General features: G+C 47.2%; 1 protein-coding gene across 1 annotated transcript in view; it reads right to left on the minus strand.

Moving 5' to 3' along the window:
- Positions 1-13,036, minus strand: part of smyd1a (SET and MYND domain containing 1a) — a 42,767-nt gene extending 29,731 nt beyond the window's left edge. Inside the window, exon 1 of the mRNA XM_034192792.1 lies at positions 12,756-13,036. Within this exon, the coding sequence (XP_034048683.1) occupies positions 12,756-12,892 (137 nt within the window). The 5' untranslated portion in view covers positions 12,893-13,036. The remainder of the gene's footprint in view (positions 1-12,755) is intronic.
- Between the last annotated feature and the right edge of the window lie 5,903 nt (positions 13,037-18,939).

The raw sequence follows: 18,939 nt of genomic DNA on the forward strand, positions 1-18,939 counted from the left end.
CCAACTTACGGGTTATCTGCTTTAAGCTACGAGTCTGTGAGTTATACCACGGAGTCAGACACTTCTGATTTAAAGCTCTCTTTTTCAGAGGAGCTACAGCATCCAAAGTTGTCTTCAATGAGGATGTAAAACTATTGACGAGATACTCTATCTCCCTTACAGAGTTTAGGTAGCTACTCTGCACTGTGTTGGTATATGGCATTAGAGAACATAAAGAAGGAATCATATCCTTAAACCTAGTTACAGTGCTTTCTGAAAGACTTCTAGTGTAATGAAACTTATTCCCCACTGCTGGGTAGTCCATCAGAGTAAATGTAATGTTATTAAGAAATGATCAGACAGAAGGGAGTTTTCAGGGAATACTGTTAAGTCTTCTATTTCCATACCATAAGTCAGAACAAGATCTAAGATATGATTAAAGTGGTGGGTGGACTCATTTACTTTTGAGCAAAGCCAATAGAGTCTAATAATAGATTAAATGCAGTGTTGAGGCTGTCATTCTCAGCATCTGTGTGGATGTTAAAATCGCCCACTAATAATTATCTTATCTGAGCTAAGCACTAAGTCAGACAAAAGGTCTGAAAATTCACAGAGAAACTCACAGTAACGACCAGGTGGACGATAGATAATAACAAATAAACTGGTTTTTGGGACTTCCAATTTGGATGGACAAGACTAAGAGACAAGCTTTCAATGAATTAAAGCTCTGTCTGGGTTTTGATTAATTAATAAACTGGAATGGAAGATTGCTGCTAATCCTCCGCCCCGGCCCGTGCTACGAGCATTCTGACAGTTAGTGTGACTCGGGGGTGTTGACTCATTTAAACTAACATATTCATCCTGCTGTAACCAGGTTTCTGTAAGGCAGAATAAATCAATATGTTGATCAATTATTATATCATTTACCAACAGGACTTAGAAGAGAGAGACCTAATGTTTAATAGACCACATTTAACTGTTTTAGTCTGTGGTGCAGTTGAAGGTGCTATATTATTTGTTTCTTTTGAATTTTTATGCTTAAATAGATTTTACTGGTTATTGGTAGTCTGGGAGCAGGCACCGTCTCTACGGGGATGGGGTAATGAGGGGATGGCAGGGGGAGAGAAGCTGCGTTGAGGTGTGTAAGACTACAACTCTGCTTCCTGGTCCCAACCCTGGATAGTCACGGTTTGGAGGATTTAAGAAAATTGGCCAGATTTCTAGAAATGAGAGCTGCTCCATCCAAAGTGGGATGGATGCACGTCTCTCCTAACAAGACCAGGTTTTCCCCAGAAGCTTTGCCAATTATCTATGAAGCCCACCTCATTTTTTGGACACCACTCAGACAGCCAGCAATTCAAGGAGAACATGCGGCTAAACATGTCACTCCCCGGTCCGATAGGGGGAGGGGCCCAGAGAAAACTACAGAGTCCGACATTGTTTTTGCAAAGTTACACACCGATTTAATGTTAATTTTAGTGACCTCCGATTGGCGTAACCGGGTGTCATTACTGCCGACGTGAATTACAATCTTACCAAATTTACGCTTAGCCTTAGCCAGCAGTTTCAAATTTCCTTCAATGTCGCCTGCTCTGGCCCCCGGAAGACAATTGACTATGGTTGCTGGTGTCGCTAACTTCACATTTCTCAAAACAGAGTCGCCAATACCAGAGTTTGATCCTCGGCGGGTGTGTCGTCGAGTGGGGAAAAACGGTTAGAGATGTGAACGGGTTGGCGGTGTACACGGGCTTCTGTTTAGAACTACGCTTCCTCCTCACAGTCACCCAGTCAGCCTGCTTTCCCGGCTGCTCGGATCTGCCAGGGGTAGCTAACGGCGACAATAAGAAATATACTCAAAACCTAGATTAATCTTTTAGTCACATAGCACTACTACTATTCTGAACACTACTGTAAATGAAATAAATTGAAATTAAATTGAATTGAATTGTTTTGGCACCTTACATAAGCGTTCTCAAAATCCACAACTTCTGGCCTCCTCTATACTTCTCCATCACCACTCTCAAAGCAAACATTACATCAGAGGTGCTTTTTTTTTTTTTTTTGGAATGAAACCATATTTGCTGGTTGCAGATCTTCACATTTTCTAAGACAAGCTGCTACTGCTATTTACCATAAATATATGCTGTGTCTGAACATCTTTATACCTCTGTGCTGTAAGGATAAGTAGAAGCCACCCCCACATTTTGTTTATATAATTTCGTTTAGTCTTCTGTTAACTGTCATTCATCTTGTTCCGTTTTTATTTAATTTAAAGAAGAGTAATGCATTTGCTCTGGATGAATATGATGTGGGCAACATACCTTCTCTGCAGTTGAAGATCCGCCTCAGTGACCCCACCCCAGTAAGGCGAACTTATGTCTCAGTTCCAAAACCACTCCACAAAGAGGTAAAAGAATACCTGGAAGATCTGTTAAACAGGGGATGGATAGCTAAATCCAAATCTTCCTACTCTAGTCCCATAGTGTGTGTGTGCGGAAAATAGACGGGAGTCTCAGGTTGTGTTGTGACTATACAGAACTAAATCAGAAGTCAATCCCTGATCGCCATCCAATCCTGCGCATACAAGCCATGCTCAACACCTTGAAGGGTAGTGCCTGGTTTTCGGTCCTGGACCAAGGCAAGGCATATCACCAGGGTTTTCTAGAACAGTCAAGTCGCCCTCTCACTGCATTTATTACACTGTGGGGATTGTATGAGTGGGTGAGAATCCCATTTGGTTTGTCATCTGCCCCTCAGAGTTCCAGAGGTCAATGGAGCAGTGCTTGTTGGGGCTGCGTGATGAAATCTGTCTTCCTTAATTGGATGATAATTTAGTCCACTCTCAGACATTTGAAAGTCACTTAGAAGATCTGAGAAAAGTCCTCAGAGTCCTCAGAGCCAAAAGTCCAGATCCATGGAGCTAAGTTAACACCAAAAAAAATTGTGAGATCTTTAAAAATCAGGTGAGATTCCTGGGATGATTGGTCACCAAAGATGGTCACATGATGGATTCTGCCAAACTTGCCCCTGTGCAAGCTTTGAAGCAGAGAACTCCCACCACAATTGGTGATGTCAGAAAACTGTTGGGATTCATTTCATACTACAGAAATTACATTCCAAACTTTTTGTTGTGAAAGTGTAGGAACACGGTTCCACAACAGGGGGCGCAAATGAACGGACAATGGAGAAGGTAAATAACAAGGTTTTACTGTTGTGAAACGTGCACAACCAATACAACAATCGACAATTTGGGGTTAAGCCGAATTCCACTGGTGTCGTGTGGGCAGGCTCGAAGGTAGGAGACGTCCGTCCAAGTCGAACCGGAACCACCCAGATTTCCTCTGCCACCGAACCCTGGAAGTACTGGAACCGCCAAGTCCCGAATTCCCAGGTGGCCACTGCCTCCGCTCGTCGGATCCGGTACTGCTGGCAAGAGAACAACAAACACACAGGTGTGGATGCGGCTGCACCCAGTAACACGGAGAGGGGAGAAGCCGCCTCCACCTCACGTCACAATACTGCAGGAAGGTGAGTACTTATCCGAAGCAACGGCTTTTTGTAGACAGCTGTCCTGCAATGCTCAACAAGAAAGACAATATAATAATGTAAGGAATACAGCAGAGAACGTTACCTCTATCTTAAGGCGATATCTCGGCACTGAGGTGGAGACGCCGTCCTGGTGATATACCTCCGTGCTGAGTGGAGTCAGCTGTGTCCAGTGATGGGTGACAGCTGTCACCCTGGCTGCTCTCGTGAGGCGGCAGCGCCCTCTGGTGCCTGGAGCCCGCACTCCAGGCAGGGCGCCCTCTAGTGGTGGTGGGCCAGCAGTACCTCCTCTTCAGCGGCCCACACAACAGGACCCCCCCCTCAACGGGCGCCTCCTGGCGCACGACCGGGCTTGTCCGGATGGCGACGGTAGAAGTCGGCCAGGAGGGCCGGGTCCAGGATGAAGCCCTTCTTCACCCAGGAGCGTTCTTCGGGGCTGTACCCCTCCCAGTCCACCAGGTACTGAAAACCCCGGCCCATTCGACGGACGTCGAGGAGCCGGCGCACGGTCCAAGCCGGTTCCCCGTCGATGATCCGGGCAGGAGGTGGTGCCGGACCCGGAGTGCAGAGGGGTGAGGTGTGATGGGGTTTTATCCGGGAGACATGAAACACTGGATGAATCCGCAGCGAGGCGGAATGCTGGAGCCTCACTGCGGCCGGGATTGATGACTTTGAGAATCTTGAAGGGACCGATGTATCGTTCTTGGAGTTTTGGGGAGTCCACTTGAAGGGGAATGTCCTTGGTGGACAACCACACTTCCTGCCCAGGACGATACGTGGGGGCCGGGGCCCGCCGCCGGTCTGCATGATTCTTCGCCCTCGTCCGGGCCCTCAACAAAGCAGAACGGGCGGCACGCCACACCCGACGGCACTTCCGTAGGTGGGCCTGGACCGAGGGCACACCGACCTCTCCCTCGACCACCGGAAACAAGGGGGGCTGATACCCCAAGCACACCTCAAGAGGGGAGAGGCCGGTGGCTGATGACACCTGACTGTTGTGGGCGTACTCGATCCAGGCCAGGTGGGTACTCCAGGCTGTCGGGTGCGCGGCTGTCACACAGCGTTAGTGTCTGCTCCAGTTCTTGGTTGGCCCGTTCTGCTTGCCCGTTGGTCTGGGGGTGATACCCAGACGAGAGGCTGACCGTGGCCCCCAGCTCCCGGCAGAAGCTCCTCCAAACGTGTGAGGAAAACTGGGGACCGCGATCGGAGACGATGTCTGATGGTATCCCATGCAGACGGACGACGTGGTGGACCAGGAGGTCCGCTGTCTCCTGGGCCGTTGGTAGCTTCGGAGGGCCACGAAGTGGGCCGCCTTGGAGAAACGGTCCACTATCGTGAAGATGACGGTGTTCCCCTGGGACGGCGGGAGACCCGTGACAAAGTCCAGGCCGATGTGGGACCAGGGGCGATGTGGGACGGGCAGCGGCTGCAGCAGCCCTGAGGTCTTCCGATGGTCGGCCTTGCCCCTGGCGCAGGTGGTACAGGCCTGGACGTAGCCCCGGACGTCGGCCTCCAGGGATGCCCACCAGAAGCGCTGCCGGACGACTGCCACGGTCCTTCGCACCCCAGGGTGACAGGAGAGCTTAGAACCGTGACAGAAGTCCAGTACTGCAGCTCTGGCTTCCGGTGGGACGTAGAGTCTGTTCTTTGGTCCGGTTCCGGGGTCCGGGTCTCATGTCAGGGCCTCCCGGACGGTCTTCTCTACGTCCCAGGTGAGGGCGGCCACGATAGCGGACTCCGGGATGATGGGATCCGGGGGATCCGACGATTCCGTTTTGACTTCGTCTTCATGGACCCGGGACAATGCATCCGATCTCTGATTTTTGGTCCCGGGACGGTAGGTGATCCGGAAGTCAAAACGGCCAAAGAACAGTGACCAGCGGGCTTGCCTGGGGTTCAGCCGCTTGGCGGTCCTGATGTACTCCAGGTTCCGATGGTCAGTGAAAACTGTGAATGGCACGGACGTTCCCTCCAACAGATGTCTCCACTCTTCAAGGGCCTCTTTCACCGCAAGGAGTTCTCGATTGCCGACGTCATAGTTCCGTTCGGCCGGGGTCAACCTGCGGGAAAAATAGGCACACGGGTGAAGAACCTTATCGGTCTTCCCGCTCTGGGAGAGCACAGCTCCTATCCCTGAGTCCGAGGCGTCCACTTCAACCACTAACTGGCGACTAGGATCGGGCTGCACCAGAACGGGTGCAGACGAGAAGCGCCGTTTCAACTCCTTGAACGCGGCATCGCAACGATCCGACCAGGTGAAGGGGACTTTTGGTGAGGTCACGGCTGTCAGGGGGCTAACTACCTGACTATAGCCCTTAATGAACCTCCTGTAGAAATTAGCAAAGCCGAGGAACTGTTGCAGCTTCCTACGGCTAGTCGGTTGGGGCCAGTCTCTCACCGCCGCAACCTTGGCCGGATCAGGAGCGACGGAGTTCGGGGAGATGATGAACCCCAGGAAGGACAAAGACGTGCGGTGAAACTCACACTTCTCGCCCTTCACAAACAGTCGGTTCTCCAACAACCGCTGCAGGACCTGACGGACATGCCGGACATGAGTCTCAGGATCCGGGGAAAAGATGAGTATATCGTCTAGATACACGAAGACGAACCGGTGCAGGAAATCCCGCAAGACATCATTTACCAATGCTTGGAAAGTCGCGGGAGCGTTAGTGAGACCGAACGGCATGACCAGGTACTCGAAATGACCTAACGGGGTGTTAAATGCCGTCTTCCATTCGTCTCCCTTCCGGATCCGAACCAGGTGGTGCGCATTCCTAAGATCAAGCTTGGTGAAAATCCTGGCTCCATGCAAGGGGGTGAACACTGAATCCAACAAGGGCAACGGGTATCGGTTGCGAACCGTGATTTCGTTCAGCCCCCTGTAATCGATGCATGGACGAAGTCCGCCATCTTTCTTTCCCACAAAAAAGAAACCGGCACCCATCGGGGAGGTGGAATTCCGGATCAACCCGGCAGCTAACGAGTCCCGGATGTAGGTCTCCATTGATTCGCGCTCCGGCCGTGAGAGGTTGTACAGCCTACTGGACGGGAACCCACTGCCTGGAACCAAATCAATGGCACAATCATACGGGCGGTGGGGAGGGAGCGTGAGAGCCAGATCCTTGCTGAACACGTCCGCAAGATCGTGGTACTCCGCCGGCACCATCCTCAGATTGGGCGGGACTCTGACCTCCTCCTTAGCTTGGGAGCCGGGAGGAACCGAGGAACCTAGACACTCCCGATGGCAGGTCTCGCTCCACTGCACCACCACCCCGGACGGCCAATCGATCCGGGGATTGTGCTTCAACATCCAGGGAAAGCCCAAAACCACACGGGAGGTGGCCTGAGTCACAAAGAACTCGATCACCTCCCGGTGTTTACCTAACACCACCAGAGTTACAGGTGGTGTCTTATGCGATCGGAGGGAGTAGGGAGCCATCTAGTGCCCGAACCTGTACGGGTGAGGTAAGAGCCACCAGAGGGAGCCCTATCTCCCTAGCCCATCTGCTATCCAGCAGATTCCCCTCAGAGCCCGTGTCCACCAGTGCTGGGGCCTTCAGGGTAGAATCCTCATACAGGATCGTGACTGGGAGTCGTGTGGCAATGTGGGTGTGTCCCACGTGAATGTCTCGGCCCACCCCTAGCCCAGTCTCTAGGGGCGGGCGTTTGGCGTTTGACCGTTAGGGGCAGTCTCTCACATGGTGCTCTATTGAACCACAAACAAAACACGCTCCGTGGGTCCATCTCCTCTGTGCATCTGGTGCCCTAAATGTTGCCCTACTCGTGTCCCTAGCTTCGTCAGTAGGGGGAGCTGTGACCCCACGGAGCGCAGGGGCTGTGGAACGTGGGGAAGGCGGAGCGCGGTCGGAACCGGAAGGGAGAGGGACAGCGCGTGCCCGGCCATGCCTTTCGTCTCGTTCCCGCCGACGTTCTTCTAACCGGTTGTCCAACCGTATGACAAGATCAATGAGCCCATCTAAATCCCGCGGTTCGTCCTTAGCCACCAGGTGCTCTTTAAGAACCAAAGACAGTCCGTTTACAAAGGCGGCGCGGAGGGCAGTGCTATTCCAGCCGGACCTCGCAGCCGCGATGCGGAAGTCGACTGCATAGGCAGCTGCGCTCCGGCGCCCCTGTCTTATTGACAGTAGCACTGTTGAAGCGGTTTCTCCTCGATTGAGGTGATCGAACACAGTTCTGAGCTCCCTCACAAACCCATCGTATATCTGAAGGAACCGTGAGTTCTGCTCCCAGAGCGCTGTAGCCCAAGCGCGTGCCTCCCCGCGAAGCAGGTTTATCACATAAGCTACTTTGCTAGCATCAGCCGCGTACATCACGGGACGCTGTGCGAAGACGAGCGAACACTGCATAAGAAAATCTGCGCACGTCTCCACACAGCCGCCGTACGGTTCTGGAGGGCTTATGTATGCTTCTGGGGAAGGAGGGAGGGGTCGTTGAACGACCAGTGGAACGTCACTATTACGCGCAGGGTCGACGGGAGGGAGAGCCGCAGCGGCGCCCGGGGGGCGCGCTTCCACTTGTGCGGCGAGAGCCTCCACCCTGCGGTTCAGGAGAACGTTCTGCTCGGTCATTAAGTCCATCCGAGTGGTGAAAGCGGTGAGAATCCGCTGCAACTCACCGATTACCCCTCCCGAAGACGCCTGCGCGCCCTGGTCTTCCATTGGCCGTTCAACAGCCGGTTGACGCCCCTCGGGATCCATGACATTGGCCGAGATATCCTGTTGTGAAAGTGTAGGAACACGGCCCACAACAGGGGGCGCAAATGAACGGACAATGGAGAAGGTAAATAACAAGGTTTTACTGTTGTGAAACGTGCACAACCAATACAACAATCGACAATTTGGGGTTAAGCCGAATTTCCACTGGTGTCGTGTGGGCAGGCTCGAAGGTAGGAGACGTCCGTCCAAGTCGAACCGGAACCACCCAGATTTCCTCTGCCACCGAACCCTGGAAGTACTGGAACCGCCAAGTCCCGAATTCCCAGGTGGCCACTGCCTCCGCTCGTCGGATCCGGTACTGCTGGCAAGAGAACAACAAACACACAGGTGTGGATGCGGCTGCACCCAGTAACACGGAGAGGGGAGAAGCCGCCTCCACCTCACGTCACAATACTGCAGGAAGGTGAGTACTTATCCGAAGCAACGGCTTTTTGTAGACAGCTGTCCTGCAATGCTCAACAAGAAAGACAATATAATAATGTAAGGAATACAGCAGAGAACGTTACCTCTATCTTAAGGCGATATCTCGGCACTGAGGTGGAGACGCCGTCCTGGTGATATACCTCCGTGCTGAGTGGAGTCAGCTGTGTCCAGTGATAGGTGACAGCTGTCACCCTGGCTGCTCTCGTGAGGCGGCAGCGCCCTCTGGTGCCTGGAGCCCGCACTCCAGGCAGGGCGCCCTCTAGTGGTGGTGGGCCAGCAGTACCTCCTCTTCAGCGGCCCACACACTTTTCACACATAACAAAGGCCCTGTACAAGCTTCTCTCTGCCGAAAAGACAGTGAAGGGAAAGCACAAAGAAAGCAAGACAAAAGTACACAAAACAAAGGGGGCCAATTGCCTTCATCGCACCAAATCCAGTGCTCAATGGAACATCAAGAAGTTTTATGTCAACTGGAGCATCAACACGTTTTATGTCAACTGATTGATTTCCTGTCTGAGTCACCAGTTCTTGGATAACCTGATTATGAAGGAAATGGAAAAAGAAAAGCATCACTCGGAGTCACGAAAAACTACAGCAAGAATGCAGCTCGGAGGATGAGGATGAGTGGAGAGGAATCAGATGGCAAACTGATGAAAGAGAACAGGTGAAAACAGTCTCAGCAGACAGAAGCATCATGGTTTGATCCAGCAGCTGGAGAAGTCGAAGCAGAGAGCCTGGATGAGGGAACTGATTCAGAGTACCAGCTCAATCAACAGGAAGAAGTGATGGAGTCACACAGCTTTGAGAGGTCATCAACCCACCAGTCTGATCAGTCTGCAGGCAGTGACATTGATCAGGACGAGCACCAGTCATCTGTTCAAGAAAGATATCCTTTCAGACAAAGGAAATCAAAGTTAATGTTTGGGCAATACCTATCATGTCACATAAATGAGTAATGTTGTCAGGATTAAGATCTGACGATTGAGTGAAAAACAAGTTAAGTTGTTGCCTTCCTGTTAAGAGTATTCAGAGTTGTTATTGTTAGAAATTTCAGTAATACTAAAACAGTTTTATTTGAATGAGTGGTAACACATTAAGATTACCACCGTACTGCATGTTAAGTCTAAAAAGGGAGGTTGGTAAAGTACCTTACTCAGTATCTGTACTCCTGACGGTGGTGGCAGTGGACTGTCGACACCTGCTGCAAACATGTGGCGTTAAGTGGAGATGTATGTCATATGCTTTACTGGAATTCACAGTGATGCATCTTTAGAGACTGTAAACTGACACTACGTAGAAGTAGCTTTCCTAGGTGCAGGGCACCTTAGCATGTGGACACCATGTTGTCATAATGTCGGGATGACATTAAATTTTGGAGGGGAGAGTGTAAGGATAAGGAGAAGCCCCTCCCCCCTTTTTGTTTATATAATTTTGTTTATTCTTCTGTTAACTGTCATTCATCTTGTTCCTTTGTTATTATTGTATGGCCTGCCTTACAATATAAAGCACCTTGGGGCAACTGTTTGTTGTGATTTGACGCTATATAAATAAAATTGATTGATTGATTGATTCCTTTTTTATTTAATTGCTACAGTTGTACATTCTCGACGTGTTGTCAGGCATTACAGAAATGGAGCAGTAGCCCTACTGTGACACTAGGGGGAGTACCTATTTAGGTGAGCGAGGCTCCCACCTCTGGTACAAGTGCCAAAGAAGTACTTTGGGCGGCAGAGTTGGAAGCAGAACATCTCATTTTTGTAACAGTATAAATGTCTGTGTTTTACAGGTAAGCTTGAAGGAGTTAGGTAATAAGATATGGGAAGTACAGTGAGAATGTCAGCCAGTTATCGACATTATGTGTGTGACATGGTTAAAAGACATAGCAGCTAAGCAAAGCTAACTGCCCTTACCAAAAAGTAGTACATGCAAGTATGTTTCAAGTACACTTCCAGTTTACTTTTTATATACTTATCAGTACTACTTTTTGGTAAGGGTGTTGCTGGTTAATGAGAACAACCACCCTGAGTGTGATTGTATAAACCCATTGTGCCTAAATTTAAGTAAAATAGTAAAGCTAGACTAGAACTCCATCCTATAACATGTAATTTAGTTAAGTATGTGTTAGTGGTTTAAACTAGTGTCCATGCCTGTGATCTCATTTCTGGTCATGTGTGTAATATCACTCTCTCTTGCAAGTACTGAAGTAGTACTCCGGGTGGCAGAGTTGGAAGCAGGACAGAACGTCTCATTTTTGTAACAGTATAAATGTCTGTAAATAACAAGTAAATAACTTTACCCACAACACACTTGATGTCATTATTCATGTGTGCAACAGTATCACCCTTGTTCTTAAAAATCAGTCCAGTACACTTCTCCACTCCATAGGTTTCCCCTCACTTTCTACTTTTCCTGTTAAACAGTCTGCTTAAAAACACTGACATCTCTTCTAAGCATCTCCAAGCTTTCACTGGTATGTAATCCACCTTTCCACCCTTAATTCTCTTTATAGCTGTCCTCACTTCACCCTTACTACATCATACTCCCTGATTCACTCTTTCCACATCATCCTGTCTTCTCTCTCATTTTCTTCATTCATCAGTCCTCAAAGTACTCCCTCCACCTTCTTAACAGTCTCCTCTCTTGCCAACACATTTACATCTGCATGTTTCATCACTCTAATCTGTTGCCCATCTTTTACAGCACGATCTGTCTCACTGGCCACTTGGTACAAGTCCTCCCCCCTTATTGTTCAACTTCATGTACAGCATGCTATTTCATTAGCCTTTTTCACTTTGTGCTGTATCTCCTTGTAATCCGCCTATTTCTTCAGGACTATCCCAATGTTTATTCACTATCCTCTTCCTCCTTATATTTTCTTTTACTAATGAAGTCCACCACCAAGTCTCCTTGTCTTCCTTCTTCTCTCCAGATGTCACACCCAGCACCTTCCTATCTCCCTCACCATATCTCTTGTAGCTGTCCAGCAGCACTTCACCTCCATCCAGCTTCTGTTTCACATCCTCCATCTGGGTTTAATTCCCTCTAAAGTCAGTGTTTGTGTGACTTTTCTCCCCAACAACAAAGGCTGAATAGTGACTCTAAACTGACCATAGCAGTGTCTGTCTGACAGTGTGGATTCGCTGTGTGATCTATCCAGGTAGTCCCACTTCTTGTCCAAAGCGCACCAGGACAGAATCTCATAAACTCCCGAACAATAGAGTTAGAAGAAATGGCATTTTGCAACACAGATTTTTCAGCCTGACAATGAATTTTGTTCAGATTAATTAATGCTTACGTAGTAACACGACTGCAGTTTTCACACTAACCTAGAACATGTGCGTGGTTGCACGCACACACACACACACATACAAAGAGTCTGCAGAGGTGTGTGTGTATAAACAGTTTATCCAAAGAGACAATGAACAGAGCTGTTAATGTGTCTGCTCTCACACACACACACACATACACACACACAGACACACTGGGTGACTTGCAGGTCTTTTGTCTGCGGACTTTTGGACAACTCGGTGCTGTACTGGACCTTCTCACAGAGCCAACACTCTCCAGCTCGCAGCTCTTATATGGCTCTAACGCGATGCTACCAGATCCGTCGGACATTCCAGCTGCTCACAGACACACCGGGCTGCATTCTACATTCGTGCACACGTCACACAGAGACCTTCAGAAAACAGCCACAGCACAGCTGTGTTCAGTGTTGAGTCCACGTTTGAAATCAGGTTGAAGACATAAAAACCTAAGAGTGACAACTGACAGAAAATTAACTTCAAAGTTTCCATGAGATTCTCCAGCGTGATCAGTGAGAACTATTGTACACATCTGGTACTTTTATTAAATGTCACTTCCATCTCAAAGGTTTTCAGGGTTTCTCTGGTTTAAACCAACAAATCAGTAACATATTTGAGTTTTAAGGAGAACTTGGGGATCCAGACTTGTAGTTCTAATGGTTGAAGGATCTCTGGCCTGCAGCTGCAGAGCAGATTGTGTTCAGGTTGTCTGTCAGATCTCTAAATCCTTTTCCTGCCTGTACCTGGTGTCTGACGTGGCTCATACCTGTCGAAGACCACTGCAGCGAAGCTGGGCTCGGCAAACACCACTTCTCCAGCTTTGAGCTCTCTGGCGGTCCTCAGGCCTCGGCCCTTCTTCCCGGCATCGAACAGTTCTACACTCTCCATATTCCCCAGAGTCATTGTGCCGCCAGACAAAACACAGGAAGGACAAAGTGTCTGAGGGTGGGGCTAGATGAGGCACTAACAACACTGCAGCGAGTGCAAGCTTCTCACAAACATTCAGGAGCACTTGATCTGCGCTCCTTAGCCTGAACCCTGAGAAATCCCAAAATAGCCTTGTACCCTCTTGGGGTTGTACCACCTCCGATGGTAGGGGGTGAGCAGTGAGAGACTGGAGGACCTGGCGAGCCGGTGGGGGACATGGTGGGTGTCCCCCCTTGTTGAGGTTGGTTCCTGCTGCAGTATTTTGGTCCGGGCAGCTGTGGCTGTCTGTCATTGGATGACAGGAAACAGATCCACAGACATGGATTCAGTCTCAGACTCTCTGATGTGTGTGTGTGTGTGTGTGTGTGTGTGTGTGTGTGTGTGTGTGTGTGTGTGTGTGTGTGTGTGTGTGTGTGTGTGTGTGTGTGTGTGTGTGTGTGGTTAGAGGAACAGAACACATACTGTCACTGTGGCCCATCTGGGATTGCGTCAATGAGCCCAAACACCTCAGAGACAGCTGATGCCTCTTCAGGTGTTCAGCCTCACCTGTCAGTAACAGGTGCAAACCCTTTGACATGGATCACATGCTTGTTTCAGGTGGATCATTCGCAGGGTCACTCGAGGCAATCAAGTGGGATTTACCCTGTGTCAGTGAAGCAGCAATAGCAGGGTATTGTTTTCACTGGTGTGTGCATGCGTGTGTCTTTGTGACTATGGACAAGAAAACTCAAATGGCTGGACAGATTCCCTTCAAACTTGATGAGTAAAATAAGTATTGAACAGATCACAATTTTTCTCAGTAAATATATTTCTAAAGGTGCTATTGACATTGACATTAAATTTTTTACCAGATGTTGGTAACAGGGCAGCACGGTAGCTTAGTGGTTAGCACTGTTGCCTCACAGCGAGAAGGTCGTGGGTTCAATTCCCGTGGACTTTCTGTGTGGAGTTTGCATGTTCTCCCTGTGTTTGCATGGGTTTCCTCCAGGTGCTCCGGTTTCCTCCCACATCCAAAGACATGTGGGTTAGGTGGATTGGAATTTTTAAATTGTCTGTAGGTGTGTGTGTGTGTGTGGGTGTGTCTGTGTTTGTTTGTCTGTTTGTGGCCCTGCGACAGACTGGTGTCCTGTCCTGGGTGTACCCCGCCTTGCACTCTATGACTGCTGGGATAGGCTCCAGCCCCCCGCGACCCTTAATTGGACTAAGTGGAAGAAGATGAATGAATGAATGAATGTTGGTAACAACCCAAATAATCCACACACACAAATAAATCAAAACAAATAAGTATAGAAAATAATTTATGTGTAATAAAATGGAATGACGGGGAAAAATATTGAACACGCTTACTGAAATTTTTTTATTACTTAGTACAAAAATCTTTGTTGGTAATGAAGTTTCAAGACACCTCCTGTGTGGAGAAACTAGTCTCATGTTCTGCTCAGGTGTGATTTTGGCCCATTCAGACCATAAGGTGAAATTTGGTTCCCATGTCTGGGCACTACTTTTAAAATGTATTTTTGTATAGACGATGTATTTTGTATAGTCTTTTAACCCAAAGACACTTATGGACTTTGGGTTAAAAGTTCTCCGCAATACATCCTGCAGTTTTTTGTCACAAGCCATAAATTTATATAAGTATAAATTTAAAAAACAAAAATTGTATGGTGCTAGTTTTGTGTTATTGATCAATATTCACTTTAGCAGCACAAGATCTCTCACAAATTGGCATTTATATATGTACAATAACATTTTAGACACGTGTTGATGAAATGTGAATTTGGACAATGAAATCTCGCAAATTTGTGGAAAAACGCTTCTTTAGTTGATATATTACACATGGTGAATTTTGATACGCACACACACACATGCCTGTAATCATCCCATCATCCCATGTTGCTATGTACTACGGTGACCATATTTTGATCACCGAAAACCAGGACACTCAAGCAATGAAATACTCAAATGATACTCAAGGTTTACTCAAAGATGCCCCAAAAATGAAAACCAGGACGTTTTCATCACTTTCTAAAAACAACCCAGGACGGCAAGGGCAGGATGTGAAAACAAGGTGTTTGGTCACCCGAGTGTGTACAGTGTTCTGTTTCCTTCTGAACATTCACACAGTGCTGGCACCTACACATATCAGTGGAAGACAGTCGTGCTGACATACAGGAACATCTGTCTGTATCACATTTGATTTGTTTGCAACTGCAGTGGACTAACTGCCAACACACTTTGAGGAACAGGATTGTTAGTCATCCAGGTCACTGTTAGCTCCCCATCTTCAGTTCCAGTGCCATCTATTACCAATGGGTGAGGGAGTGCACATGAGACCTTTCAGACAATGTCTCATGATTGCTGCTTGGTAGTTTGCCCTGTGTTGGTGTAGAACATCAATCAATCAATCAATCAATTCAATCAATTTTATTTATATAGCGCCAAATCACAACAAACAGATGCCCCAAGGCGCTTTATATTGTAAGGCAAGGCCATACAATAATTACGTAAAAACCCCAACGGTCAAAACGACCCTCTGTGAGCAAGCACTTGGCTACAGTGGGAAGGAAAAACTCCCTTTTAACAGGAAGAAACCTCCAGCAGAACCAGGCTCAGGCAGGGGCAGTCTTCTGCTGGGACTGGTTGGGGCTGAGGGAGAGAACCAGGAAAAAGACATGCTGTGGAGGGGAGCAGAGATCAATCACTAATGATTAAATGCAGAGTGGTGCATACAGAGCAAAAAGAGAAAGAAACAGTGCATCATGGGAACCCCCCAGCAGTCTAAGTCTATAGCAGCATAACTAAGGGATGGTTCAGGGTCACCTGATCCAGCCCTAACTATAAGCTTTAGCAAAAAGGAAAGTTTTAAGCCTAATCTTAAAAGTAGAGAGGGTGTCTGTCTCCCTGATCTGAATTGGGAGCTGGTTCCACAGGAGAGGAGCCTGAAAGCTGAAGGCTCTGCCTCCCATTCTACTCTTACAAACCCTAGGAACTACAAGTAAGCCTGCAGTCTGAGAGCGAAGTGCTCTATTGGAGTGATATGGTACTACGAGGTCCCTAAGATAAGATGGGACCTGATTATTCAAAACCTTATAAGTAAGAAGAAGAATTTTAAATTCTATTCTAGAATTAACAGGAAGCCAATGAAGAGAGGCCAATATGGGTGAGATATGCTCTCTCCTTCTAGTCCCTGTCAGTACTCTAGCTGCAGCATTTTGAATTAACTGAAGGCTTTTCAGGGAACTTTTAGGACAACCTGATAATAATGAATTACAATAGTCCAGCCTAGAGGAAATAAATGCATGAATTAGTTTTTCAGCATCACTCTAAGACAAGTCCTTTCTAATTTTAGAGATATTGCGTAAATGCAAAAAAGCAGTCTTACATATTTGTTTAATATGCGCTTTGAATGACATATTCTGATCAAAAATGACTCCAAGATTTCTCACAGTATTACTAGAGGTCAGGGTAATGCCATCCAGAGTAAGGATCTGGTTAGACACTATGTTTCTAAGATTTGTGGGGCCAAGTACAATAACTTCAGTTTTATCTGAGTTTAAAAGCAGGAAATTAGAGGTCATCCATGTCTTTATGTCTGTAAGACAATCCTGCAGTTTAGCTAATTGGTGTGTGTCCTCTGGCTTCATGGATAGATAAAGCTGGGTATCATCTGCGTAACAATGAAAATTTAAGCAATGCTGTCTAATAATACTGCCTAAGGGAAGCATGTATAAAGTGAATAAAACTGGTCCTAGCACAGAACCTTGTGGAACTCCATAATTAACCTTAGTCTGTGAAGAAGATTCCCCATTTACATGAACAAATTGTAATCTATTAGATAAATATGATTCAAACCACCGCAGCGCAGTGCCTTTAATACCTATGGCATGCTCTAATCTCTGTAATAAAATTTTATGGTCAACAGTATCAAAAGCAGCACTGAGGTCTAACAGAACAAGCACAGAGATGAGTCCACTGTCTGAGGCCATAAGAAGATCATTTGTAACCTTCACTATTGCTGTTTCTGTACTATGATGAATTCTAAAACCTGACTGAAACTCTTCAAATAGGCCATTCCTCTGCAGATGATCAGTTAGCTGTTTTACAACTACCCTTTCAAGAATTTTTGAGAGAAAAGGAAGGTTGGAGATTGGCCTATAATTAGCTAAGATAGCTGGGTCAAGTGATGGCTTTTTAAGTAATGGTTTAATTACTGCCACCTTAAAAGCCTGTGGTACATAGCCAACTAATAAAGATAGATTGATCATATTTAAGATCGAAGCATTAAATAATGGTAGGGCTTCCTTGAGCAGCCTGGTAGGAATGGGGTCTAATTGATGGTTTGGATGAAGTAACTAATGAAAATAACTCAGAACAATCGGAGAGAAAGAGTCTAACCAAATACCAGCATCACTGAAAGCAGCCAAAGATAACGATACGTCTTTGGGATGGTTATGAGTAATTTTTTCTCTAATAGTTAAAATTTTGTTAGCAAAGAAAGTCATGAAGTCATTACTAGTTAAAGTTAAAGGAATACTCGGCTCAATAGAGCTCTGACTCTTTGTCAGCCTGGCTACAGTGCTGAAAAGAAACATGGGGTTGTTCTTATTTTCTTCAATTAGTGATGAGTAGTAAGATGTCCTAGCTTTACGGAGGGCTTTTTTATAGAGCAACAGGCTCTTTTTCCAGGCTAAGTGAAGATCTTCTAAATTAGTGAGATGCCATTTCCTCTCCAACTTACGGGTTATCTGCTTTAAGCTGCGAGTTTGTGAGTTATACCCCAGAGTCAGGCACTTCTGATTTAAAGCTCTCTTTTTCAGAGGAGCTACAGCATCCAAAGTTGTCTTCAATGAGGATGTAAAACTATTGACGAGATACTCTATGAGGGCTGTCAATAAAGTATAGGTCCGTTTTATTTTTTTTCAAAAACTATACGGATTTCATTCATATGTTTTTACATCAGACATGCTTGAACCCTCGTGTGCATGCGTGAGTTTTTCCACGCCTGTCGGTGACATCATTCGCCTGTGAGCACTCCTTGTGGTAGGAGTCGTCCAGCCCCTCGTCGGAATTCCTTTGTCTGAGAAGTTGCTGAGAGACTGGCGCTTTGTTTGAACAAAATTTTTTCTAAACCTGTGAGACACATCGAAGTGGACACGGTTCGAAAAATTAAGCTGGTTTTCGGTGAAACTTTTAACGGCTGATGAGAGATTTTGAGGTGATAATGTCGCTTTAAGGACTTCCCACGGAGTGAGATGTCGTGCAGCACTCCCAGGCGCCGTCGTCAGCCTGTTTCAAGCTGAAAACCTCCACATTTCAGGCTCTATTGATCCAGGACGTCGTGAGAGAACAGAGAAGTTTCAGAAGAAGTCGGTTTCAGCATTTTATCCGGATATTCCACTGTTAAAGGAGATTTTTTTAATGAAAGACGCGTCGGGACGCAGCCGGCGCGGTGCGGCGGCACAGGAAAAACACCTCCGTGTTGATAACCATTTGTAAAATCCAGGCGGCTTTTGATGGCTTTCAGTGGAGTGAGTATATGAGAAATTGTTTAACAGCTGGACATGTTCCAACTTGTCCTTAAGGCTTCCAACGTAGGTGTTTTTCCTGTGGCGGAGCGTCGCAGCGGCTGCGAGCCGACGCTGCAATCCGTCCGCACGTCTTTCATTAAAAAAATCTCCTTTAACAGTGGAATATCCGGATAAAATGCTGAAACCGACTTCTTCTGAAACTTCTCTGTTCTCTCACGATGTCCTGGATCAATAGAGCCTGAAATGTGGAGGTTTTCAGCTTGAAACAGGCTGACGACGGCGCCTGAGAGTGCTGCATGACGTCTCGATCCGTGGGAAGTCCTTAAAGCGACAGTATCACCTCAAAATCTTTCATCAGCTGTTAAAATTTTCACCAAAAACCAGCTTAATTTTTCGAACCGTGTCCAATTCGATGTGTCTCACAGGTTTAGAAAAAATTTTGATCAAACAAAGCGCCAGTCTCTCAGCAACTTCTCAGACAAAGGAATTCCAACG

Source organism: Thalassophryne amazonica, chromosome 17, assembly GCF_902500255.1.
Source record: "Thalassophryne amazonica chromosome 17, fThaAma1.1, whole genome shotgun sequence".
Lineage (NCBI taxonomy): Eukaryota > Metazoa > Chordata > Actinopteri > Batrachoidiformes > Batrachoididae > Thalassophryne > Thalassophryne amazonica.